Genomic DNA, 26,391 nt, shown 5'->3' on the forward strand with positions numbered 1-26,391 from the left:
CAAAAATAAGCTGGCTGTGGTGATGCACACCTGTAGTCACAGCTACTTGGGAGGCTGAGGTAGGAGAATCACTTGAACCCGAAAGGTAGAGGTTGCAGTGAGTTGAGATTGTGCCACTGCACTCTAGCCTGGAAACAGAGCAAGACTCTGTCTCAAAAAAACATGAAAAACAAAAACAAATAATTATAAAGATCTCTAAAAAACAAAACACACACAAAGAGAGAGAGAGAGAAGGAAACCTGAGGTTAGCCTAATGGTTAAGAACATGGGTTTTGGTGTAGAGGAAGCAATGTTTGAAATCAGGCTCTCCATTTACCTATTTTTCAGATAGATGTGGAATTGAGCTTCCTTTCTCCTTGGTTCCTCCGTGTATAAAATGGCAGTGATAATTGTATCCACTGTCACATAGCACCTAATACACGTGACATGCTTAGCCCAGGGGCTAGTGTACAGCAAATGCTCAGTCAAGACTAGCCTTCAAAATGATGAATATAAAACAGCTATTTTATTCTTCTTTTTGAATGAGACAAGTGTCTGGTGATTATGATTCAAAAAACAAATATATAATTGTAAAATTTTGCATTCCAAGAAGATAACAGGGCTAATATTATTGGCAGGTAAATATTTGCCCTTCCTAGAATAACATTGCCTTACTTGCATGTGATTCAATCATTCAGGTCGCATTGTGTCTGTGTGTTACCCTCAGAGTCCATGGCAGTGTTACAGAAAAGGGCTCCAGATCTAGACCCCAAGAGAGGATTCTTGGATCTTGCGCAAGAAAGAATTCAGGGAAAGTGTGCAGTGCAAAGTAAAAGCAAATTTATTAAGAAAGTAAAGGGCTGAAAGTACAGCTACTCCGTAGACAGAACAGGACGTTCCTGAAAGTAAGAGGAGGAACGCATCCACTCTAGGTACAATGCTTGTATATGTGGGTAGATGTATTCTGCTATAAGGGTTTGTGATAAATGATTAATTTTCTTAATTACTATATTTTGCAAGAATCGATACTACTATCTTTAAAGCAAAATTAGGAATGCCTTTGTTCTCCAGATATCAGGATATCTGGACACCCCCAAGTTTGGGTTTGTTTAGTAAACATTATTAATTTGTTCCCCTAACCATCAACATCTAGAGACAAGGAATGCGTAACTCTGTGGGAACGCAGCCCGGCAAGTTCCAGCCTCATTTTCCTAGCCCTCACTTAAAATGGAGTTGCTGTGGTTGGAATGCTGCTGACAGTAGCACTATGGGTGATACAAGTGGTACAATATATGTCCTGACCTCAGGTCATAAACTACTAGCAGGAGATGATTTCAGTGACTGCAGGAATGGAAAGTTATTGATTGAAGCAACAGGATTGGAAATCATGACCCTGTTGCCCACAATGTTGTGAGTATGACATGGGAGTGAGTCATTCATGGGATGCATTTTCTAAACAACCCTTCCATGTCCACTTCTGCCTCTTAAGTTTCTCTTCTTGCTGTTGTTAGACAACGCTATCAAGTTAATTTACTTTCCTTTACCAGACACCTCTGAGCTGATTAATTCTAATCTCTGGTGTGGAAGAAACTGGAGAGCTTGGGTGTATTCTTTGTTTCTGTACTTAAGACTGAACTTGTGGTGCTTCTGAGGAATACGTGGAGTGGTTATCATCCTGGGGAAACAAAAGACTATTCATTAGGCATAGCGCACATGCACATTCAAAGGATAACTATTTTATTTTTGGTCAAGATACATTTTTATCTTGTTGCTAGGATGAAGTGATAAAAGACATTTAGCCCTAATTAATTATCTGTCAGTAAAATGAAACATTGTTCTGCCTTTTCATTTTTGTATTTAATTTACTACTTTCAGTACTATGTTGGCCTAAAGACATCTAAGCTCTCTCAAGATATGGAGGTACAGTTCCATGACATTTCTTCCTATCTGTCGGTTTTGAAACTTCAAATGTGTGTGAGATACATGTGTCCTTACCGGAGTCCCCAGAACTGTGGTCTAGAAGCCAGGCTATATATTGAATAAGGACAGCGCCTTCAAGTCATAGGTAGAATGGCACTCAGCCTCTTGTGTGATCTCGTAGCAGCCTGTGTTTCTGCTGTCATGACTGTTGTCACATTGGGCATTGTTAGAGCATGTTAAAATGTCTCCCCCTCCAGGGCTGGGCACGGTGGCTCACCCCTGTAATCCTAGCACTTAGGGAGGCCAAGGTGGGTGGATCACCTGAGGTCAGAAGTTCAAGACCAGCCTGGTCAACATGGTGAAACCCCGTCTCTACTAAATATATAAAAATTAGCCAGGCGTGGTGGCGGACATCTGTAATCCCACCTACTTGTGAGGCTGAGTCAGGAGAGTCACCTGAACCTGGAAGGTGGGAGTTGCAGTGAGCCAAGATCGTGCCACTGCACTCTAGCCTGGGCAACAAGAACGAAACAGTGACAGGCACATATAGGGTGCTCAATAATTGTCTTTCCAGTGAAATATGTCATAAACCTTAGGACGTCTTTGATCTGTTGCTTATGGTAGGGGACCTGTGGCAAAATAATAATACTAAAAAATAGAAATAATAGTAACACGATATTAAGATGAAAGACTAAAATGCCTGTGATGGTATTAATAAAAGTAAAGGGCCATGCAAATACTATATAACTAATAGTGATAATAACAATGTGTTATTCAAAATATGAGGGAGTATCTCATTGCTGAAGTATAGTTTTCGATGCTCTGATCCTGAAGCAGTAAGAGACAAGTGGAAAACATTCCCTTATATAAGTGGAAGACTCACTTTTTCCAGTTGAAATGGCTTTCTGTCTGCTCAGGAGACATCAGAGTAAGAGAGGATACCTCAGCCAAATCCAGGCATCAGAGGGGTTGAGAAACTTTGGAAGTTCATGGTTCTTTCAAGAAAACTCTTGAATATAGGAGAATATTGCTTTTCAGGCCAGGCGCAGTGGCTCATGCCTGTAATCCAAGCACTTTTGGAGGCTGAGGTGGGTGGGTCACTTAAGGCCTGGAGTTCCAGACCAGCCTGGTCAACAAGGCAAAACCCCATCTCTACTAAAAACACAAAAATTAGGTGGGTATGATGGTGCATTCCTGTGATCCCAGCTACTCAGGAGGCTGAGGCACAAGTATTGCTTGAACTGAAAGATGGCGGTTGCAGGGAGCCGAGATCACAGCATAGAACTTCAGTTTGGGCAACAGAGCAAGACTCTGTCTCCAGGGGAAAAAAAAAAAAAAAAAAAAAAAAATGTCTATTGCTTTTCAAGGGAGTTGGATTGCTTTGTTTCTCTCCCAGAGAACTGAGCAAGGCCCTGCATTACTCATGAAGTTGTATTGGAATAATTCTTATACAAAGAATAGAATACTCATTTTCTCAGCCCCGATCATGAAGTACTATAATGTGAACAATGAGGTACAAAGAAAGTGAAACATTGAACTGAAAAAGTCCCAGAAAACAGGCACCGAGACTGGGATGAGAAAATGATTCTACCAAAACCTAGTTAGCTGGTCATTTACTGCTTCTGTATGGTTGGGGATATGATAAACATCTTAGAGGGAGGGCTTCTCACTTCCTTCTTCAATCTATTGATTCCAGTTGGTAAGCCGAGCATCCTACTACAGAGAACTTGCAAATGATTGAAGCAGTAAGGCTGAGTGGGGAGGCAAGCATTTGAGAACTGTATCAAATTCCTCCCCAAGTGCCCATCACCAGGTATGTTTGAGAACTGGCTGGAAACGGTAACCACAGCAGGATGTTGCTGATGGGCTTTGTCAGTGCGATAAGGAGCAGTGGATAAAAAGCTCAGGACCAGCTGTTGGTAGGCACCGCTGGGGTTGGCAAGGTGCTGAATGTTAAATACTATTCCAGAATTCTCTATTTTGTCCAGAACAAGTTAGGATCTTAGACTATGACTGTCACCCTTTTATTAAAAGTTGATCAGAAATAAAGCATTTTATTTATTTTCCCCTCTCCATTTCTTCCCTCCTCTCTTTTACATTTCTCTTCCTTGCACAGTGAAGTATATACCTTCAATTAGTTTGAAAATCCTTTAACTTTTAGTCTCCCAACAGGATTAGACCTGCTAAGAGTAACTAGTGTTTTCTATCTGATAAATAAGGGGATTATAGCAATAACTGCTGTCAGCATTTTTCTCATTTAAACAAATAAAGCTGACAAATGATGAAGTTCTGTGCTGCTCCGTTATGTTTGGTACATGCAGAGCAATTATTCATCTGCTGCCAACATTAGTCTATCTACAACTAAACCATCCAACGGCCTAGAAAGCTTATTAGCATATCAGTATCATAGTCATATTTGTATATTCTCTAAGACTCTACTCCATAACAAAGGCTGATGGTTATAATTTGCACAATAATTTAAAGGGTTGGACTTTTCTATGCTTATTAGAGTTACGCCAGTTATCGGGTACAATGCTACTCTTATTTATGACATGCCGTTTTTTTATTTGCCTGGAACTTCCACTCCCCTGTAGCATTTTCTGTGAACAAGTTAGCTGCCATCTCTGGAGATATAGAAGTAGATAGCCGTTTCTGCATGAACACTGTTAGATGAAAATCAGTGGAGGAAGAGATAGGGAAGAGCATTTTTCTTAAAGTCACATTCCTTGGATATTTCTCATGTGTGAATATATCATGTATATGTATGTGTGTGTGTATATATACACACACTCATACTATTACATATGTGTATATGGGTATGTATACATGTATACTGCATATGTAAATGTGTATTTGTGTATCATTTGATCAGTGAGGATTTGAGAATGTATTTAAAACATCTTTTTCAACAGTTATTTCTTGTTATGTTAGGGGGAAAAGATAATAGATACAAAGAATTCATGATTTGCCAAGGCTTCTTTTAGAGGGGATGGTTTGATAAAACTGAAGACCTCATGTTAGAAGAAGGCCTAATCTAGAGAGATAATATACCTTTTGTGAGATGGTCATGTCACTTGTGGCCTTTTACAGAAGCGTGCCACTCTGATGCCACCAGTTGGGAAAATACTGTGTTTGGGAGCAGTTGTTTTATGTGCACTTTGCTCTGCTGATCACATGGGGAGCCTCTGCTGGTAACTGAGCCATACTAAATTTGAAACCTTCACTTCAGCATTTTCCTTCCAACTGTGTTTGCCTGAATGAGGGGTTGCAAAACCTCCTGACAAGAATGGGGTAAGACCAGATATAATCTTCATAGTGGGGTGCCCTGGTCCCTTGTTTATGCTTTCCGAAGCACAGTGTGCCGCTCTTTGTCTATGTGACCACGTTTTCTAGTTGGGGCCTTGCTGACCCTGTAGGGACCGCTCTGCCCAGGGCTGGCTGATTTTTAAAGAGATCAAACAACTTGCCTGTGAATTGGCCTTTCATACGCAAACCAAGCGATCCAGAGGCCACACCCCTAACTACCATTTCTATGGAACTCTTATACTCCATACCACTGTTCTCCTGCCCTAACCCCGGGACTAGGGTAGCCAGGATGCCCCAGAGCCACTGACATTATGCAAGCTAGCCAATCCCAGTATATTGTTTCTTCACATGCAAACCACAATGGAAAGACCCTCAGCCACATGTTCTCCCACCCCTTCTGCCTCCTGAAAGACCCCCATGCTTATCCATGTGTCTCTACATGGCTTGCTGTGCCTCCTGTCTCTCGGGACCTGTGAGTGTCAATTTATTCCTTCATAAAAGTCACTTCTATGTATAAATCTATTAAAACACTTTGTTGAAAACAATCCTGGGTATTCTTAAAATACCATGGTGCCAAGATTAAATCACAGCAAGTTTTGTGGTTTGGATTTGGACATTCCCTACTTTATAAACATGATAACCCTGAATCATTTTGAGATGGTGCTGGTCTTCATCTTCAAGCTGAAAAAAAATCGATAGCTTTGGTATTCTTATAAGATGAGGAAGGTGAAAAAATGAAAGTTCTTCCCATTAGCTTGAACCTATTTCTTCTTTTTAATTAATACATAATTTACATATTTTGGGGCACAAGTGATATTTTGATACCTTCATATAATGGGTAATAATCAAATCAGGATAATAGGAATATCCATCACCTCAAACATTTATGTTTCTACTGGGAATATTCAAATTCCTCTTTTCTAGCAATTTTGAAATATGCAATGGATTATTGTTAACTATTGTCACTCTACTGGACTGTCAAACACTGGATTTTAGTCCTTCTACTTAACTGTATTTTATTACCCATTCTTCAACCTGTCTTCTCTCCTCATTTCCCTTCTTGATCTTTGGTAACCACCAGTCTACTCTCTATTTTCATGAGATCCACTTTTTCAGTTCCCACATTTGAGTAAGAACGTGTGATATTTGCGTCTGTGCTTCGCTTATTGCACTTATGACCTCTAGTTTCATTCATGTTGCTACAAATGACAAGATTTTATTCCTTTATATGGTTGAATAATATTTCATGGTGTGTGTGTGTGTATGTGTGTATATATATAAATATATGTACATACTGCATTTTCTTCATTCCTTTATTTATGGATACTTGGTTGATTCCATATTTTGACTATTGTGGATAGTCTAATACACATGGGGTTGCAGATATCTCTTTGATTTCCTTTTTGAGAGGATATATATGCCTAGTAGTGGGATGACTGAATCATATGGAGGATATAATTTGTGTTTTTCAAGGAACCTTTGTACTGTCTTCTATAGTGACTGTATTAATTTACATCCCCAAAAATGGTGTATGAGGGTTCTCTGTTTCCACATCCTCTCTATCATCTATCTTTTTTTGTCTTTTTGACAAAAAACATTTTAACTGGGGTGAGTTGTGGTTTTGATTTGCATTTCCCTGATGCTTAGTGATGTTGGCTATTTTAGAATATATTTTTTGGCCATTTGTATGTCCTCTTTTGATAAATGTCTATTCAGGTCTTGATCTTTTGCGCATTTTTAAATCTTTTGTTCTGTTTTTTGCTATTGGGTTGTTTGAACTTCTCTTATATTCTGGTTATTAATCCCTTGTCAGATAGATAATTTGCAAATGTTTTCTCATTTTCTGTGGATTGTCTCTTAGTTGTTTATTTCCTTTGTAGTGCAGAAGCTTTTTAGCTTGATGTAATCCTATATTTCTATTTTTACATTGGTTACCTGTGCTTTTAAGGACTTATTAAATAAATTTTTGCCTCAACCAGTGTCCTGGAGAGTTTCTTCAATGTTTTCTTTGAGTGATTTCATAGTTTCATGTCTTAGATTTTTTTTTATTTTGATCTGACTTTTGTATATGGTGAGAGATAAGGGTCTAATTTCAATGTTCTGTATATGGATATCAAGTTTTCCCAGAACCATTTATTGAAGATACTATCCTTTCCTCAGTGTTCTTGATACCTTTGGCCTTGGCTATTCAGAGATTTTTATGGGTCCATACAAATTTTTGGATTGCTTTTCCTATGTTTGAGAAAGATGTCATTGGTATTTTAATAGGGAGTGTCTTGAATCTGTACATTGCTTTGTGTAGTATTGACATTTTAATAACATTAATTCTTGCAATCCATGAACATGGAATATCTTTACTTTTGTATATGTCTTCTTCAATTTCCTTCACCAGAGTTTTATCATTTTCTTTGTAGAGATCTTCCATATCTTTGGTTAAGTTTATTCCCAGGTATTTTTTTGTTGGGGGGGGGCGGCTCGGGGGCTATTGTAAATGAGATTGCTTTCTTGATTTCTTTTTCAGATTATTCACCACTAACATATTTAATTGCTACTGATATTTGTACATAGATTTTGTATTCTGCAACTATACAGAATTCAGTTATCAGTTCCAATGTTTCTTGGTGGAATCTTTACATTTTTCCAAATATAAGATCAAGTTATCTACCAACAAGGCTAATTTGACTTCTTCCTCTCCAAATGGATGACTTTTATTTGTTTCTCTTCCCTGATTGCTCTAGCTAGGACTTCCAGTACTATGTTGAATAAAAATATAAAAGTGGACATCCTTGTTGTGTTGTTTCTCTGTTCAGTAGGTTGTTAGCTGTAGGTTTGTCATATATGGCCTTTATTGTTTGAGGTATGTTCTTTCTATGTATAGTTTTTTGAGGATTTTATCATGAAGGGATGTTGAATTTTGTCAAATACTTTTTCAGAATCTATTTAAATGATCATTTTTTCTTGTTATTTTTGGTTCTGTTAATATGATGTGTCATGTTTATTGATTTGCATATGTTGAAATATCCTCACCTCTCTGAAATCAATCCTGCTTGATTATGGTGAATAATCCTTTTGATGTGTTATTGAATTTGGTTTGCTAGTATTACACTGAGGATCTTTGCATCTGTGTTCATGAAGTATATGGGTGTGTAGTTTTGTTTTTGTTGTTGTTATGTCTTTGTCTGGTTTTGGTATTAGGGTAATGCTGCCCTCATGGAATGAGTTTGGAAGTGTTCTCTCCTCTTCAATTTTTTTTTGTTTTTTGAATTTTTTGAGACTTGTTTTGTGGCCTACCTTATGGTCCATTCTGGAGAATATGTTATGTGCTGAAAAGATGAATGTGTCTTCTTGTAGCAGTTGGGTAAAATGCTTAAATACATTTCTGACCTTAAAGGTTATTGAATGCTTTTTTGATGAGACTCCACTTCTCAGATTGTGTGTGTATTCTGCTTTAATAGGTCTCCCTGTTCTGCAATATAGGAGCTCTGAAATATTAAAGTCGCTCTACCTTCTCCTACCTGTATGCACTTGATGGATGTTCTCTCTTCCGCCTTTTCCTCTTTAAAGGAGCTCATCAACCATTTGCCCAGAGAGGAGAACATAAAGCAAGCCCTATTCTCCAGAGTCTAGTGCCTCCCTTTAACCTGCTCGACTTTACTTTCTAATATGCATGCTCCACTCCAGCCTGCTTTCTGTCCTAATAAACAAAATAAATTAATGGCTTTAGAGATACAAGTGGTTTTTGGTTACACGAATGAATTGTATAGTGGTGAAGTCTGGGCTTTTAATGTACTTGTCACTCAAATAGTGTACATTGTACCCTATAAGTAGTTTTATATCCTTCATCCTATCCAATCCTCCCCGCTTCTGAGAATCCAGTGTCCATTATACCACCCCGTATGCCCTGTATACCCATGGCTTGGCTCCCAATTATATGTGAAAACTTGCAGTATTTGGTTTCCCATTCCTGAGTTACTTCATTTAGGAAAATGGTCTCCAGTTTCATCCAACATACTGCAAAATACATGATTTCATTCTTTTTTTATGGTTGAGTGGCACTCCACGATATAGGTATAATACATTTTCTTTGTCCATTTGTTGGTTGATGGGCCCTTAGCTTGATTCCATATCTTTGCAATTATGAATTGTGGTGCGATAAATGTACAAATTCAGGTATGTTCTTGATAGAATGACTTCTTCTTTGGGTAGATACCCAGTAGTGGGATTACTGGATCAAGTGGTAGATCTACTTTTAGTCCTTTGAGAAATCTCCATACTGTTTTTAACAGAGGTTTTTCTGATTTACGTTTCCATCAACAGTGTGTAAGTATTACCTTTTCACCACATCCATGCCAACATCTAATATTTTTTGACCTTTTAATAATGGTCATTTTGATTGGGGTAACGTGGTAGCTTATGGTGGTTTTAATTTGCATTTCCTTATAATTAGTAATGTTGAGCATTTTTTTCTATTTTTGTGGGATACTTATATATCTTCTTCTGAAAAACATTTATTCGTGTTGTTTGCCTGCTTTTTAATGGGATTATTTGTCTTTTCTTGCTGACTTGCTGGAGTCCCTTGTAGATTCTGGATATTACTTCTTTGTGAGACGTATAGTCTACAAATATTTTCTCCATTCTATAGGTTGGCTATTTACTCTGTTATTTCTTTTGTTGTGCAAAAGCTTTTCAGTTTGTCTCATTTTTGTTTTTATTGCATTTGCTTTTGGTTCTTAGTCATAAATTCTTTGCCTAGGCCAATGTCTAGAATAATTTTTCTAGGTTTTCTTCTAGAATTTTTACAACTTAAGGTCCTACATTCAAGTCTCTAATCCATTTTGAGTTAATTGTTGTATATGGTGAGAGGTATCCAATTTCATTCTTCTGATTTGGCGATCCAGTTACCCAGCACCATTTATTGAATTAGGGTGTCCTTTCCCCAGTATATGTTTTTGTCTGCTTCTAAGAAACTTTTTAAAAACCTTCCTTTATTTCCACTTTCTGTGACATTCTTCCCTCTTGCCTTTGCCTGCCAACTCTGCCTTTTCCTGGTCTTTGTCCCCCCATTCATATTTCTTCTTTCATTAAAGTGTAAAGAAAGGAAAAAAACAAAGCAGCAGGAACAACGTAATCATCACCTTTAAGGCTTCCTTTCTCCTATTTGATTTAGGAGTCGGCTTTCTGGACTAATAGTCTCTGACAGGGAAAACACAGTGCTTTTGTACTTTCACAAATAGGGGAAACGTGAGTTACCAACTGTCATCAAGATGATTTTCTGTTATGGGGGTTCCTCCTACAAATTTAGAAAGTGTACCTCAGACTGCACATGGTGACTTATGTGGCCATGACCATCTCTCATCAGGCACTATAAATAACACGTTATTGATTGGGTGGAAGGGAACGTTTCCACAACCTGACTAATCCTACACCTTCATTCTTGTTTTCTAAATCCTGAAACCAAGATATAATCATGATCCACCTCCTCCATCAGGACTTCTGGACTCATTTTGATTATAGTGACACTTCTATCCCCTGAATTTCTTTTGGACTTAAAGGAAAAAGCATAGTTAGGTACTTAATTTAAAAAATAGTTCCATGTATTAACCTTATTGCCACAATTAAGTGTAAGTACTAAAATAAAGGGACAGAATTGAATCGTTAAGAGGCACCTGAACATAGTGCTGGTTTTGGTGTAAGACCACCAAGCTCACACACCGGACCCTTCATTTACAAACTCTGACTGTGGACAAATGACGTAGCCTCTCTGAGTCATAGTTCTTTCCTCTGCAAAGTAGAGACACCATAGCATGCACCACCACAGAGTACCGTGGAAATGTAAAGAGCACATAGGTTCAAGGTTTATCATGACACGAGGCAGTTAGGTGGAATTCAATAAGCATCCCCTTTTTTTCTCCCAACCTGCCTATCCTAGAGAAAGGCACAACCTCAGAAAATGTGTGTTGGATGGAGAGGACATGCTGGCTGTGAAGGCTGCTTCCCTGTTTGTGATGAGTTAACTGGTGAGGCAAGTTAACCCCTTGCATCATTGGTACAGGGCAACTGTTCATCCCAAAGAAAGAAAGGTTGATAGTCCTTGGTCAAAGGTGGAGAAGAAGCTCATGCTCTCCAGTTAGAAGCACCAAACAATTTGTTTAATTTTAGAAGGAGGATGTAAAGTAACAACAACAACAACAAAAAACCATTAAAAGGTTATGGTCTTATAGCTGCATCTCAGTTCACTGCTGTGCCCTTAGCCACTCTTTCTATAAAAACCCCTCTTTCTTCACCTCCTCATACCATTGCTATGGGGACCTCCCTGGGTTCTCTTCTCAGGGCTTTAAGACTAACTTGGTTTATGTGTACTGCTATGATATATCAATTAAAAAATACAGAAAGGCAACAAATATTTTAAATGATGGATATCCCAGCTACTCTGATCTGATCATTACATATTGTGTGCATGTATCAAAATATCATTGTGTACATGTATCAAAATATCACATGCAGCTGGGCAAAGTGGCCCACACCTCTAATCCCAGCATTTGGGGAGGCCAAGATGGGAGGATTACTTGAGGCCAGAAATTTGAGACCAGCCTGGTCAACATAGTGAGACCCCCATTGCCAAAAAAAAAAAAAAAATATATATATATATATATATATATATTTCAACTTGTCTCCTCTTTGTGCTCATTCCTTCTTTCGGTCCCATTGGCTTCGTCGTCCTGAGCCTTTGATGCCGATGCCTTGGTCCTTCCTCAGATTTTCAGCCTGGTCACCCCATCTGCAAATGTTCACTGAGTCCTCTTTCTTCTAAGCCATACTGTTACAATGACCCAACCCAGCTGCCACACCCAGACATAGGGGCGCTTAGAACAACTTGGAACTGTGTCCCTGACATTGGTTTGTGGAGGCCTCTTTGGCTTGTAGAATCCCAGCAATTAACATTGTGTAAAATCTATGAGGAATGTAGTAGCAAAGAAAGACAAACAGCGCTAAGTCAAGGTACTGTGAGAACTATTCTATTGCATGGGAGCCACAGTTGGTTGATGATACTTTACATGTGTGCTTTCCAACCTACTCAGCTCTGGAAATTTAATTAGCAGTACTATATTACTCTCAAAGTAATTAAAACCTTGTCTTGATTAAAAACAGAATTGTTTAATTAAAAAGAAAAGGTTTGGCTAACCTTAACTTTCTGTTTGAGAAATGCAACGGCCTCAGCTGATTTGTCTCTTATCTCTCCCACCATCAGGCTTGAAGGTCCGCGAAGTGTTCATCAACGTTACCAGGCAACAGGTGGAGGACTTCCACGGGCCTGAGGACTATTGGTGCCAGTGTGTGGCGTGGAGCCACCTGGGTACCTCCAAGAGCAGGAAGGCCTCTGTGCGCATAGCCTGTAAGTACATTGTGGGTGACCTTGTCTTGTAGGACCACAAATGAGAGTTAAATTGAGCTGAAGAGAGGCTTTACAGATGTCAGATGCTTCTACAGAATGTCAATGAGAGGACTTAAATTTACTCTTCTAAAATGGTGTTTTAAAATGTTTGATAATTTCCAACCAGGTGTGGCACAGTGGCTCACGCCTGTAATCCCAGCACTTTGGGAGGCCAAGGTGGGAGGATCACTTGAGATCAGGAGTTCGAGATAAGCCTGGACAACATGGCAAAACCCCGTCTCTACTAATAATACAAAATTAGCCAGGCGTGGTGGTGTGCATCTGTCATTCCAGCTACTTGAGAGGCTGAGACAGGAGAATCGCTTGAACCCAGGAGGTGGAAGTTGCAGGGAACTGAGATCATGCCGCTGTACTCCCACCTGGGTGACAGAATGAGAGAGACTGTATCTCAAAAAAATAAATAAATAAGTTTGATAATTTCCTTCAGAGTACATTCAGCAAGTCAGTTTGGCTAAGAGAGTCTGCCTAGATGGTCAGAGTGCAGGTGGCTCAACAATGCCAGGGAAAACCTGTTCCTGAAAGAATGAAATTCACCCAAATGGATTCTGCTGTTCACCATCAATGACAAAGTTCAAGGGACACTTATGGGAAAAGTTGAGCAATGACTGTTTACTTTCCAGCAAATCTGCAAAAATACTACATTAAAGATATTATGGCATTTTTATAGTCTACTGTTCAATCTCTTCTCTCTGAATCTTAAAACACAGAAATGGGTTTTAAAACTGCATTAGTTTGACCCAAGTAGGACTAAAAAAAAAAAAAAAAAACACTTGGAAAAAAGTATGAAAGAAAGAAAATTGCTTTTCAGAAGAGACCAAGATTTCTTTATCATATTTCAGCATTAGTGTTTTTATAATTTTTAAAAGGTTTCATAAATACACAAACTTTTTTTCTCCTCCTTGAAAATATCCTCAACCCTCCCCACGTACATTATTCCACTTCTATGGATCCCCATAAAACCTCCTTTGTGTGCCTGGGACTGCAAAATCACCTCCAGAAAGAAACTGGGAGATGGGGGAAGAGATGGTTATTGTTGTTTTATTCAAATACCACCTTTTAAGAGCGTCATGAAGAATACAGGGCGAGAAAGATTTACTTGAGGACTCCAGTAATTCTTCATAGCAGATGTTGATGGTTTAGGGATTAAGAATAGGAGTGAATTGCTATTTGCAGAGACATTTATGTTTCCTGGGAAATGAAATCTTCCTCTTAAAATACGCATGTCACCTTCATTCTGGCGATTTGGGGAGGCCCTCTCCTGGGTGTTGCCTGAGTTCTGATAGGCCAGGGAGAAGAGGTCACCTCATAAGCCAGGCTCTTGATGTGAGAGCCATGGGAAATATTTTCCTATAGTTATTTAGTTAATTAATTTTAGCCAACAATTATTTTATGACTTTAAAGTAGCAGGCCAGCTGAGAGAGGGAATATGTTTGCATTTAATCTCCTTTTAACAAGTTCATGTCTATGCTCCCAGCGTGGTGTCAGTCAGACCTGCCAGGGCATCTGACTTGAGTCAAGATAAAATAGGTAATTTCAAGGCTCTATCTGCAAAACAGCAGAGGGGATTTCAACATACGTCCCCTCAATTGTTTTCTGCTCACCCTCACTTTTTCCTTTCCTGTTCTTTACTTCTCCGAGGCCCACATGACCTATACTCTGAACTACTGTGAATAGCATCTCCCTGATCTCTGCACATGCCCGTCCTCCCCATCTCCATCCTTCTTGCTCACTTAATTCTTCATTACCAGTGGCCTGCTAGAAACTTCCAGGGGTTTTGTCCAGGGAAAAACCTTGTTTTTGCTTTCAAAATGTTGCAAAGAATGGCTCAAATACACGTTTGTTAGTTTCCTGTTGCCATTCATGGTGTACAGTATTCTCTGTCCTTCTAAACACTTTGCTCTTCTGCATGTCACCCTCACATGTTTGACGTGTGCCTTCGCTCCTGCAGTTTCTACTTTCATACATGCGTCGCATGGGGAGGAACCCAGACTCCAGAGTCCTGTTGGTTTCCAACTTCTGTTCCACTACTTAGTTTAGTGATGGTAGGAAAATTATTTCATTTATGTGTCTTAATGTTTTCATTGATAAAAGGGTGCCTAGTTCATAGAATTATTTTGATAGTTAGAGGTAAACTATATCTAAAACTGTGCCTGGCACATATGAGCATTTATCAATCATCAGCTATTATTTTATGATATATTTGGTTCTCCACCACCATCTCTCACTTGCAGGTGTATTAATCCTGACTGAAACAAATCGAATTAAAATTTTAGTAACCTAGTAATTTTTCTATAGATTATGGATATGTGGGTTCTATAAAAATTTATTCTGGGTCAGTCCTACGTCCCCAACTCTCTCAGGCATGAGAGAGTAAACAATGGTAAAAATAGAAAACACTTAGGCTGGGTGCGGTGGCTCATGCCTGTAATCCAAGCACTTTGGGATGCTGAGGTGGGCAGATCACCTGAGGCTGGGAGTTCAAGATCAGCCTGACCAACATGGAAAAACCCCATCTCTACTTAAAAAAAAAAAAAAAAAAAAATTAATTAAAAATTTAAAAATACAAATAAAAAAATTAGCCGGATATGGTGGTGTATGCCTGTAATCCCAGCTACTTGGGAGGCTGAGGTAGGAGAATCACTTGAACCCAGGAGGCAGAGGTTGCAGTGAGCTGAGATCCCGCCATTACAGTCCAGCCTGGGCAACAAGAGCAAAATTCCATCTCAAAAGAAAAAAAAAAAAAAAAAAAAAAAATATATATATATATATGTATATATATATATATAGAGAGAGAGAGAGAGAGAGAGATGGCATTTGCTATGTTGCCCAGGTTGCTTGAATTCCTGGCCTCAAGCAGTTTTTTCTCCTCAGCCTCCCAAAGTGCTAGGATTACAGGCATGAACCACTGAGCCTGGCCCCAGAAAACACTTTTCTATCACTTCCCACCTTTTTAGAATCATAAAATACTTTTGTGGTAATAAGCTCCCAAGTTGAATAAAAATATGTCTGAATATTATTGAAGCCTATATTATCCAATGTACTTAATATAATCTCTAATATTTGCAACACATATTTAGTTTCTTCTCGTGTAGCAAGTGAGAGGCTTTTTAATTTATTTAAAATTATTTATGCAAGTCAAGACATGATTTGTCATTAAATATTGCATTTGACTTGGGGACCAGTGTACATTAAAATGTAAATTGAAATTTAACTAGTGTAATGGCATCAAAAGTCAGAGGGGTGGGGGAATTGCCTTTAGGACCTTGCTTAGAATTCTTTTGATTTGCTTGCAGGGAAAAGAAAAAATGCACTTTAGAAAAAAATGTCTTTCATGTTATATGGGGATGAGAGAGATTTCTGGCTGCTATTTGTAGGCACTTTCCTGCAAGTGACACACTGTACGTGAGGATAGTCTTTATTCCCAATAAATGAAAAGCTAAATTGGATATAATTCACTATGTTTCTTCTTTTTAAGATTGGTTTTTGAAGTACTAGAGACATCTTAATGTGCTAAATGAGGATTTGATAGATGAATGTAGCTTGTGAATCTGATGACAATCATCTTGAGGGGGCTTTGCAAAATTAGTATCATTTTAATATTGTTCATTAAATTGTTCGAGTTCACCATCAGAGCTCCTTATGTTTCCTGCATTTAACCAATTATCCAGCAAGAATTACCAATTTTAAAACTGCCACGGGCCGGGTACAGTGGCTCACGCCTATAATCCCAACACTTTGGGAGGCCGAGGCAGGTGGATTGCTTGAGTCTAGGAGTTCGAGACCAGCCTGGCCAACATGTTGAAACCCTGTCTTTACAAAAAAATTACAAAAATTAGGCAGGCACAGTGGCATGTGCCTGTGGTCCCAGCTACTTGGGAGGATGAGGTGGGAGGATCATTTGAGCCTGGGAGGTAGAGGTTGTAGTGAGCTGAGGTCGTGCCACTGCACTCTAGCCTGAGTGAGACTCTGTCTATAAAAAAACAAACGAACGAAAACACACACACACACACACACACACACACACACCCCCAAACAAAAAACTGTGAAAAACTGCGTGAGCTAAACCTCTGTGGCATCTGGGACAGTTCCCCTGAGGGATCCATTGACCCGTAGGGTCTTGACATGATCATCTTAGCTATTGTTTACAAAAACACCAGGAAGCTCATTGGAATTATACCACTTAGAGATCATTTGATTTTAAAGGGAAATAATATAAACAAAACATAATTTAAATAATGCATATATTCACTGAAGTGGATTTCCATGGGATATTAAGTTAAATATACAGAGTCCTAGCTTTCACCCCAGGCTTTCAGGTTGAGACTGGAGAAAGGACCTAGAAAGGTGTGTTTGTATCAAGTTGTATCCAAGTGATTCTATGATCACCTTTGAGATGTCTTGCCCAGAAGCAGTGTTTCTCAAACCTTAATATGCATGCAAATCAACTAGAATCCTATTAAAATGTTGGTGATTCGGTTAAAATGATTCAGTATGGCTGGTATGAGGCCTGCAATTTTATATTTCTAATGAACTCCCTGGATACGTACGGATGTTGCCAGTGTGGGTCTGTGGACCATACTTTTTAGTAACAAGACCCTAGAATATGTTTCTGAAGCACTATTTGGAGAGTGTTGATTTAACCATTCCCCCAAATTCCTCATTTAACAGCTGGGAAAGTGATGTTTCAAAAGGCAAAAGGTTAGGTGAACTGGATATGTTGGTGTATCCCTGTAGTCATGGCTACTCAGGAGGCTAAGGCAGGAGGATCAGTTGAGCCCAGGAGCTTGGAGCTGTTGTGTGCTATGATCACACCTGGGAATAGCCCCTGCCCTCCAGCCTGGGGCACACAGCAAGAACCTATCTCTTAGGAAAGAAAAAGAAAAGAAAAAAAAGTTAGATGACCAAAGGTCACCCAGCTGATAGCAAACATGGAACCAGGTCCTGAATCTTTTAAACTCTCACCCTGAGTGCTGTTGGCACTAAGATATGTTGATCCTTTTCTGTTAAATGGGAGTTTAAAAAACATAATGAAAAAACTTCATGTACATTTGAGTGTTTCCTTGAGGAAAGCTGTAATAGCTTTCCTTTCTTACTCTGTTTAAGAGTAAATTGTATTCCTCCTCATGGTCCAGTTGTGTGTGTGTGTGTACACATGCATGCACACACACATTTTGTTTAAGGAGCCAAAGTGCCTGTTATCTTAAACTATTGTTTTTTTCCTTAATAATTCCACACTGTGTCAGGAAGATGTTGGCTGCTGTCCAACTGCCTGGGGCTGGAAATTGTGGAGGCCTAGTTTCAAAAGTGATTTTATAAAGGTAAAAATAAATAAATAAAACCAACCTACATTTACCCCACAAAATTGGCAGAAGTCTGTCTCTAGGGAATGACTCCCACGGGCCTCCGCTCGTTTGTGTGGTTCAATAGAGCCAGAGATAGACGGGCACGCCATGGCATCTGTTACTTCTGCTGCTGGACGGTTGTCAAAACTAGGAATATTCAATTATTTGTAGTTGTTTATTTCATGTGTGAACATTTGGCTGCCTAGCCCTTTATTTTCTTCCCTGTTTTTCTCCTCCTTCTTCATCTGCTTATAAAATGTTGGACCTGTACCACTAACTCTTGGCCGGGCAAACTTTCCTTAACACTTAGGCCTTTTCTCCCATATGATTGTTGGGATTGGAGAAGAAAGGGAATGTTTGCCTCTTTTAGTCAAGCCTGTTATAGCAAGTTAGCCACTTGAAAGAAAACACAGCAGAAAACCACTATTTTGTTTGTTTGTTTTTTAATGTATAAAATGTGATACATCCTGAATATAATTTAAATATGCTGCTGATTTAAGACACCCCTAAAATATCTATGCAATTGTGCCAAGGAGTAAAGAAATTAAAGAGAATTTCGTTCAAAAGCTTTGAAACTCCCATAGTCAAAGCAGTATTATTTTCATTTGGTTTTTGAAGGGTAAGCATTTTTTGAAAATGATGGAACAGAGACATCAAATGAAACCTCAATTATGGATCTTGGCTTCATGGCTGATAAATAATTTTACTTACTAATAACTGTTAATAGCCCTCTGCTACCCACAAATTTAAATATGTAAATAAATACATCTAGGCACATCTTCCTGGCTTACAGATGCAGCCTTCCTGTACATTTCCATTCTTATCTCCAAAGAGATCCCTACAAGTGTTCTTTGTCCACTTGACTGGCATGACCTAGATGCTTAGAGTCTGGGATGCGGGACTCACTTTCCCCCTCCTTGACTTGCTTATCTATTTTTTCCTCCTTGGAACATATTCTGTGGCCCATCTCACACTCCTGTCTCTCCCTAAATCCAAGGGCCATCTTGCATGCTGTTTCCTTCACAAAACCTACTTTAGCAAATCCCCTATCACTTGTTGATCTCAGCAGCCTCACATACCAAGTAAATCATTAAAAGGAATGCTCTCTAGCATCCCCAGCTTCAAAATTTCGTAAATTCTAAGGGTCTAACTCTGAGTTTTCAAAGCATCTATTTAGTACTTCTACCACACTACTTAAAATACCCCAAATGATAGTTATTTTGAAGGTATTTGTGGATTTATGTCCCTAGTTAGTTTATAAACTGCTTGAGGATTCAACCTGCATTACCCTCTTTTTCTTAACTCCCTAGCCTAGTACACAATCTTACATATTACCTTTGTTTTGTAAATGTATTTGGCTTGAAAAGCAACCCTACCAGTGTAGGATATGGCTCTAGGAAAAGAGGTTTGTTAGCTGTAGGTCATGATTGTACCATGGAGCTAACATGGCATCTGGCTTCTTAGTGAATTCATAGCTTACATTGACAGAAAAGGGTCATCTTTGTCCTTTCTTGTTTGTGCACTCCTAACAGTACTACAATGAAGCCATTCTAAAATGGGAATGGAAGTTAGGAAGCATAAGATTCACTAACTCTGTGTTGTTCAGTATACAGCTCTGGAAGAGGTCTAAACTGCCAATAATACCTCCACTGCTCCCTTCCTTTCTGTTCAGAATGTGGATATATTCCCATGGCATGGAACATAATATTAAGACCAATGCTCAACACTTGGTATAAATCATACAGAAGCTTGAAACTCTCCTTCCTCTCCCGTGGAAAAAAAGTATCCAAAGCCAAGACACAATATTATCTACTCTGTGAATGCTCAGTCCTTTTCCTTGGACTGAAATTAATTTATAGGAATACTATTGCAGGGGATGAAGAAGTTTGGACCTCCAAATAAAGTTGTGCATCTAGCCAAGTAATAGCATCTAGCCAAGTAAAAGGATGAATGTTGAAATACAACTCCTCTCCTTCAGGTGGGTGCAATCACATTCCGGACTATGCATTCACTAGCCAAGATGCCAATCACTCTAGAATATGATTTCATCCACCTGAAGGAAAGGAGGCTAGTTTTTCCGGGCACATAGGTACTGTTTTCTCACCAGGCCTTGTGCCTATGGGTGTCCAGTTTACACAAAGTTGCCACATAGACTTTTTGCAGCAGTACCATGTACATGATTTACAGGACCCAGTGCAAAATGAAAATATGGAGCCCTTTGTTCAAACGTTATTAAGAGTTTTGAGCAATCAATAGCAAGAGCATTAAATCAAGCGTGGAACTCTGTGCAACTGCATGGGTCACACACCCGTGAAGTTGGCTCTGAGTGACAGTAATGGTGATGGTTCAAGAAATCATTTCAAATACGCAGTTGTTACGTAAAAAGCAAATAATTGGCCTAGAAAAGGTAGGTATGAATTCAAAGTGTCTGATGTAGAACTGGGACAGGATTATTCTGTTTGATCAAATGCCAGAGGCAGCATCACATGAGCTGAGTTTTAAGGTGGCACATTGGGGTTGAGCTAACAACTAGAAATGCCCATTGATGAGACAGTCTTCCTATGGCCACAGATCCCTATAACCTGTACATTGACAGGCAAGGAATACATGTCTAACAGTGATACTGGGGAAGGAATCCTGCATTCAATAAGTAGGTGATGTATGGACTAACAGAATTTTATTGTTTGTTTGTTTGTTTGTTTGTTTTTGGAGACAGAGTCTCACTCTGTTGCCCAGGCTGGAGTGCAGTTGTGCAATCTCAGCTCACTGCACGCTCCACTTCCCAGGTTCACGCCATTCTCTTGCCTCAGCCTCCTGGGTAGCTGGGGCTGCAGGTGCCCACCACCATGCCCGGCTAATTTTTTTGTATTTTTAGTAGAGATGGGGTATCACTGTGTTAGCCAGGATGGTCTCGATCTCCTGACCTCCCGATCTGCCTGCCTCAGCCTCCTAAAGTGCTGGGATTACAGGCGTGAGCCACCGCACCCGTTGACTAACAGAGTTTTAAAACGTTTAACATAATTTCAGACTTTCAGAAAAGTTACAATATATACAAAGAATTCCCCTAAGCCCTTCACTGAGAATCTTCAAACATTAACATTTTGCTACATTAGTATGATCTCTTTCTATGTTTATTATCTATATGTTTATTTATATAGAGAAAATTAATTTTTTTCAGAACTGTTTTAGATTAAGGTGCAGATAGGATACCCCTTGTTCGTAAATACTTCATGGTGTATGTTTTAAAATCAAGGACATTTTCTGGCATAACTGGTATCATTATCAATAATTTGACAAAATACTATTATCTATTCTAGGGGGCTTATCGTAGTTTATCAGTTGTGAAATAATGTCCTTTTATAACAAATTCCTAGATCATGTGTTACATTCAGTTGTGAAGTCAGCTTAGCATTCTTTAATCCGGATAAGTCGCTGGTCTTCCTTTATCTTTGATGATGTTGAGTTTTTGGAGAGTGAAGGTTCATTGTTCTATTTACTGCCCCTCAATTTGAACATGGGAAAAGGAAACAGCACCCCTGAAGGGGCTCTCCCTCACCAAATCTGGGACAACTTGAGCATCAAAATAAATGATAGCAAAGATTGTAGCTCATCAAATAAGAATCTGTGGATCTACACTGATATTTTAAAAGATGAGTGAATGAATGAATGAACATATAAGTAAATGGTGCAAGGGAGAGCTCTTTCTTATTGTAAAGACATCTGTAAAATATGAATTGATTCACACAAGCATCGGTGTGGAGGCTAAAACTAATGGGTGAAAGTTTCAGGAAAACTGGATGTTTATATAATCTGGATGTATCACTTCACAAGATACTTATTAATTATAAAGGCGCAACTAGATAATAGCATTGCAAAGGAAAATCCTGTAATACACCACTTTGATCACATAATCAATGTTAACATCACCAAAAATGGGTTAAATCAACAGTATGTGTCTCCTGATGTGATACGCCCAGGAAACTATATCACTTCAAGGATATCCTTAGAAAAATGTGACCTGGCGCAGTAGCTCATGCCTGTAATCCTAGCACTTTGGGAGGCTGAGGTGGATGGATCACTTGAGGTCAGGAGTTGGAGACCAGCCTGGCCAACATGGTGAAACCCCATCTCTACTAAACATACAGAAATTAGCCAGGTGTGGTGGTACCTGCCTGTAATCCCAGCTACTCGGGAGGCTGAGGCAGGAGAATCGCTTGAACCCGGGAGGTTCAGGTTGCAGTGAGCAGAAATTGTGCCATTGCACTCCAGCCTGTAGCACAAGAGTGAAACTCTGTCTCAAACAAAACAAGACAAACAAACAAAAAAATGAAAAGAAAAATGTATAATCTGTGTTTAACCATAGGAAGGCATTACACAAACCTGTGTTGAGGAACTTTTAAAGTAATGGTTCATTTAACTGTGTTTCTTAAAATGCTGTCTACATATGGAACACTGCTTGGTGTTCTGGGAATATAAGAAGCCACCAGATAGACATGGCACATCTTTCTGAAGCATCAATTATATTCCCCTTTAGATCTGTGAAAACAGAACATGGATACAGTATGGAGTGAAATGCAAAAACTTGCATGAATTTTGAAGATTTAATTTGAAACTTCAAAGTTACTTTGTGCCTGCCACATCTTTTTAGGTTCCATCCGTAGATGGCACGAGGTTAATCAATTTTCTCCTTTTTTAGTAGAAGCATTTTAATAGGCAGTGTGAGCAACACTGAACTGTAAGAGACTCTGGTTCTAGGAACAGAGAATGACTTGTGTGTAATTAATATAAGTTGTGCTACTTTTGCTTAATTAACACATGCACAGTGAAAAGCACCAAGACGGGAACCACGAAGGCAGAAGCGTATTCCACCACATCTTACTGTGGATGGTGAAAAAGACAATTTCCCCAAATAGTATTCCTTCATGCTATTTATTGCCAACCATTATTTTACCAAGAAGAATTTGCAGAAATATAGCTACTACCTTTGAAGGAAATCGCAACTTAATTCAGTCTGCCATTCTGATGGTGAAATTCACCATAAAAGTTCCTGGAAGATGGCCATTTCCGTAAAAACCTCAGTAAAAGTTTATCAGGGGAGAGGATATAGATTTTATTTCAATTCAACTCTCATTTTCTCCACTAAAGGAACCTTCTGACAGATAATACAAAGAGCTGATAAGCAAAACAAACAAAAATCCTACCTTAGTTAATCTTTGGGGATTCTTTGAGCCTAAGAATGTCATCTTAGATTATTTCACATCCTTCCACCAGCTAAGTAAGGATGAGAAGGTGCATTCCAGAAACTTGCCAAGTGGTAAAAGAATACTAACTAAGGTGTGACAGTATCAGGCATCCATGAATAATTATCTAGCATGTTCTAGGCAGCATGATAATTAATAAAATATTGTCCCTTTCTTTGAAGAGTTTATAATCTAATAAGGGAGATATAAACAAGTGTTTTCATGGGACCTGGTTGGTGGTAGGCACAATATATTTTAGGGGCCACCAACAGTGACAATTTACTGATCCTTGAAGCCTAAGATACACTTCCTGAGTCAATGTCTGAGCTAAATCCTGAGGAAGAAGGAGGAGTAACAATTTAGAGAGTGTGCATTCCAAGTAAAGGAAAGTGTTTGAGTCCAAGCACAGGATGGAACATCACATGACCTATGTGGGAAAGCAAGCAACACAGTACTTGTAGTGAATGAATCGCAAGATGGCAGAAGATGGGGCTACCAAAGAGAAGTGGACAGGCCAAATTATGGAACGTGTTCAAATTCTCTACCAAGTGTTTAGATTTGTCCAGAATGTAGTTTGGGGCCATTGAAATGTCATAGGTAAGGCAGTAATGCAATCATATGTTCCAAACTCTCAACCCTCCCATTCACTGCTGTCAGAGATTTAAGGGGAGCAAGAGTCAAGGCAACGAAGCTTCACACCAATCTTTGAGAGTGTTGATGGGGTCTGAACTTCTGCAGGCATAGCATAGGTTGAAGAGGAAGGTAGAAGTGTGAGGATTCAGGAACAAAAAATTAGCTAGAGTTTATGGCTGCTTAGAAGTGGAACTAAGGAGAAGTAAGAGAGGAGTTTGGGGACTGCTCCAAGTTTTGGACTTGCTAGGTTTCCAGCTCAAATGATTCCGTTAAGTAGGTTATGAATAGAGTAAAATAAACCAGCTTGAAGAATGAGATACTGATTTTAGTTTTTGATCATGTCATGTGTGATCTACCTGTGGAATATTCAATGGACTGCTTTCATCATGCTGTTGTATTTATGAGCTGAACCTCAAGGATGTAAGAACAGAATCAAAAATACAGGATTGAGAGTCACTGGCAAGTAGGTGGTAGTTAGGTGAGTAGAACTCTGTCAGGAAGATAGAAGGAGCAGGCTGTTATGAGAACTTGCTGCATTTTTTTCTGTACTACACAATCTCCACCTTAGTCCTCAGCTCTCAAACAGCAGAACATGAGTGAAAATCTGTAAATGGTCAAGCGGTGAACACAGGAGAAGGATCCCATGAATAAGACTGAGAGAAAAGTTTAAAAAAAAAAAAAAAAAAAGGTAGAATAGGCACTAGGAGACCCATGAAGGGAGTAGGGAAAGATTTATGAAGGAAGAAATGGTCAGTGGTGTCAATGTGATCTGCCAATTGGAGTAAGAAGTGAGAAGTTTTGTTACGTTTGATGTGAAGGGCTCCATTGACTTGGACAAAACAACGTAATGAGCCAGGGTGATAGGAGATTAGTATAGATGTAGGAATCTATAGGAGAGGAGAAAGCAGAGATGATGTAGACATCTCCTCCCCAAAATTTGACTAATGGGAGAACAGCGGGATCTATAGCTAGAGTTAATGATTTGAGGCATAGTTGGGAATTTAATATCAGCATGAAGATGAAATGGCTTGTATTTTTAAAAAGTGTACAGAGGGAATAGGAGTTACCGAGGGAGGAAATAGAGGTCAGAAGAGCTGGATTTGAGTTCTGGGACCAACTATCTGGTTTTATGCACCTTCAGAGTGACTCCTGATACCAGCTACACATGAGAATCACATGGGGAACTTCTAAAAATTAAGACTCCTGGGTCTCACTCAAGACCTTTAGAATCCTCATCTCTGGAAGGAGGGCTTGATTTTACTGTCCTCTTATTTTCCTTCTTCTCACTGACCACAGTTGAATTTTCTGTCTAGATTCCTTCTCTTCCCACCTCTAAGTATTGTAGTATTCTAGATCTCCATCTTGAGGCCTCTTCCCTCCATAATCCAGAGTCTCTCTTTTGGTGGAGTCTTTGCAGGGCTTGGTTCGCTGGCTATATTCTGATCATGCTCAGCCTTAACACGGCACCTTGTCTCCCAAATTCTTCATCTACTGCCTACCTGACACATTCACTTGGATATCTCGTAGGTGTCTCAAACTGGCTATGTCCCAAAAAGTACTTTTCTGGTTTTCACTCCATCAGTACTGCTGCAGGGTGATGGTGGAGGAAGTGGGGATAGTTAATGGGTACAAAAATGTAGTTAAAGAATGAATAAGATCTAGTATTTGATAGCATAACAAGGTGAACTATGGTGAACACTACTTTATTGTATCTTTTAAAATAATTAAAAGAATGGAATTGGAATGTTCTTAACACAAAGAAATAACAAATGCTTGAGGTGATGGGTATCCCAATTAGCTGACAGGATTATTACACATTGTAAGCATATATAAAAACATCACATGTACTCCATAAATGTGTACCTCTTATATACCCATAATAATGAAAAACAAAAACAATTCAAAAACAAAAGAAAAAAATAATTGCTGTAAATTTGTGTTTATTTCCCAGTGTTTTCTGTTTCAGTAAAGGGACCACAGGGGCTCCTGACAAGACCCAGGGATCATCCTGGACTTCTCTTTCCTTCAGTCACATCCTATTCACCAGAAAGTCGAGCCACCTCTTCCTCCAAAACTATATATTGAATTTGTCCTCTTCTCTCCACCTGTTACAGACATTATTTATCTCCTGTGATAATCTCTTTGCTGCTTCTACTCTTGCTGCCTTGAAATGCATTCTCCACACAGCAACAAGAATGATTACTCTTGAAGAAAAATGCAAACCAGATCATGCTATTCCCATGGTTGAACAGCATGACTTCCCAAACTTTGAACTTTTGGCCCCATAGGCATGAACCCCCATGTCTCGCTTCCTTCCCTGACTATACAGTGCTTCCAGTCACCAATCACTGTGGCTGCTGCAGTCACAGTGATTTATTATCTTTCTCAGATCCCCATGATAGTTTCTATTTCACAGTCGTTGATCATTCACTTTTCCTGGAAAGCATCCTCCTCATGCAGTGGTTGCCTCTTTCTTGTCGGTTCTGCGTAGTTTCATCTGCATTCTGCTGGGTCATTT

General features: G+C 39.1%; 1 protein-coding gene across 7 annotated transcripts in view; it reads left to right on the forward strand.

The window, feature by feature from the left end:
* UNC5D (unc-5 netrin receptor D) overlaps positions 1-26,391 on the forward strand; it is a 567,925-nt gene that overhangs the window by 325,050 nt on the left and 216,484 nt on the right. For all 7 annotated transcript variants that reach the window (XM_007962156.3, XM_007962159.3, XM_007962158.3 and 4 more), the window contains exon 3: positions 12,455-12,598. In XM_007962156.3, the coding sequence (XP_007960347.1) occupies positions 12,455-12,598 (144 nt within the window). The remainder of the gene's footprint in view (positions 1-12,454; positions 12,599-26,391) is intronic.

Source organism: Chlorocebus sabaeus, chromosome 8 (assembly GCF_047675955.1).
Source record: "Chlorocebus sabaeus isolate Y175 chromosome 8, mChlSab1.0.hap1, whole genome shotgun sequence".
Lineage (NCBI taxonomy): Eukaryota > Metazoa > Chordata > Mammalia > Primates > Cercopithecidae > Chlorocebus > Chlorocebus sabaeus.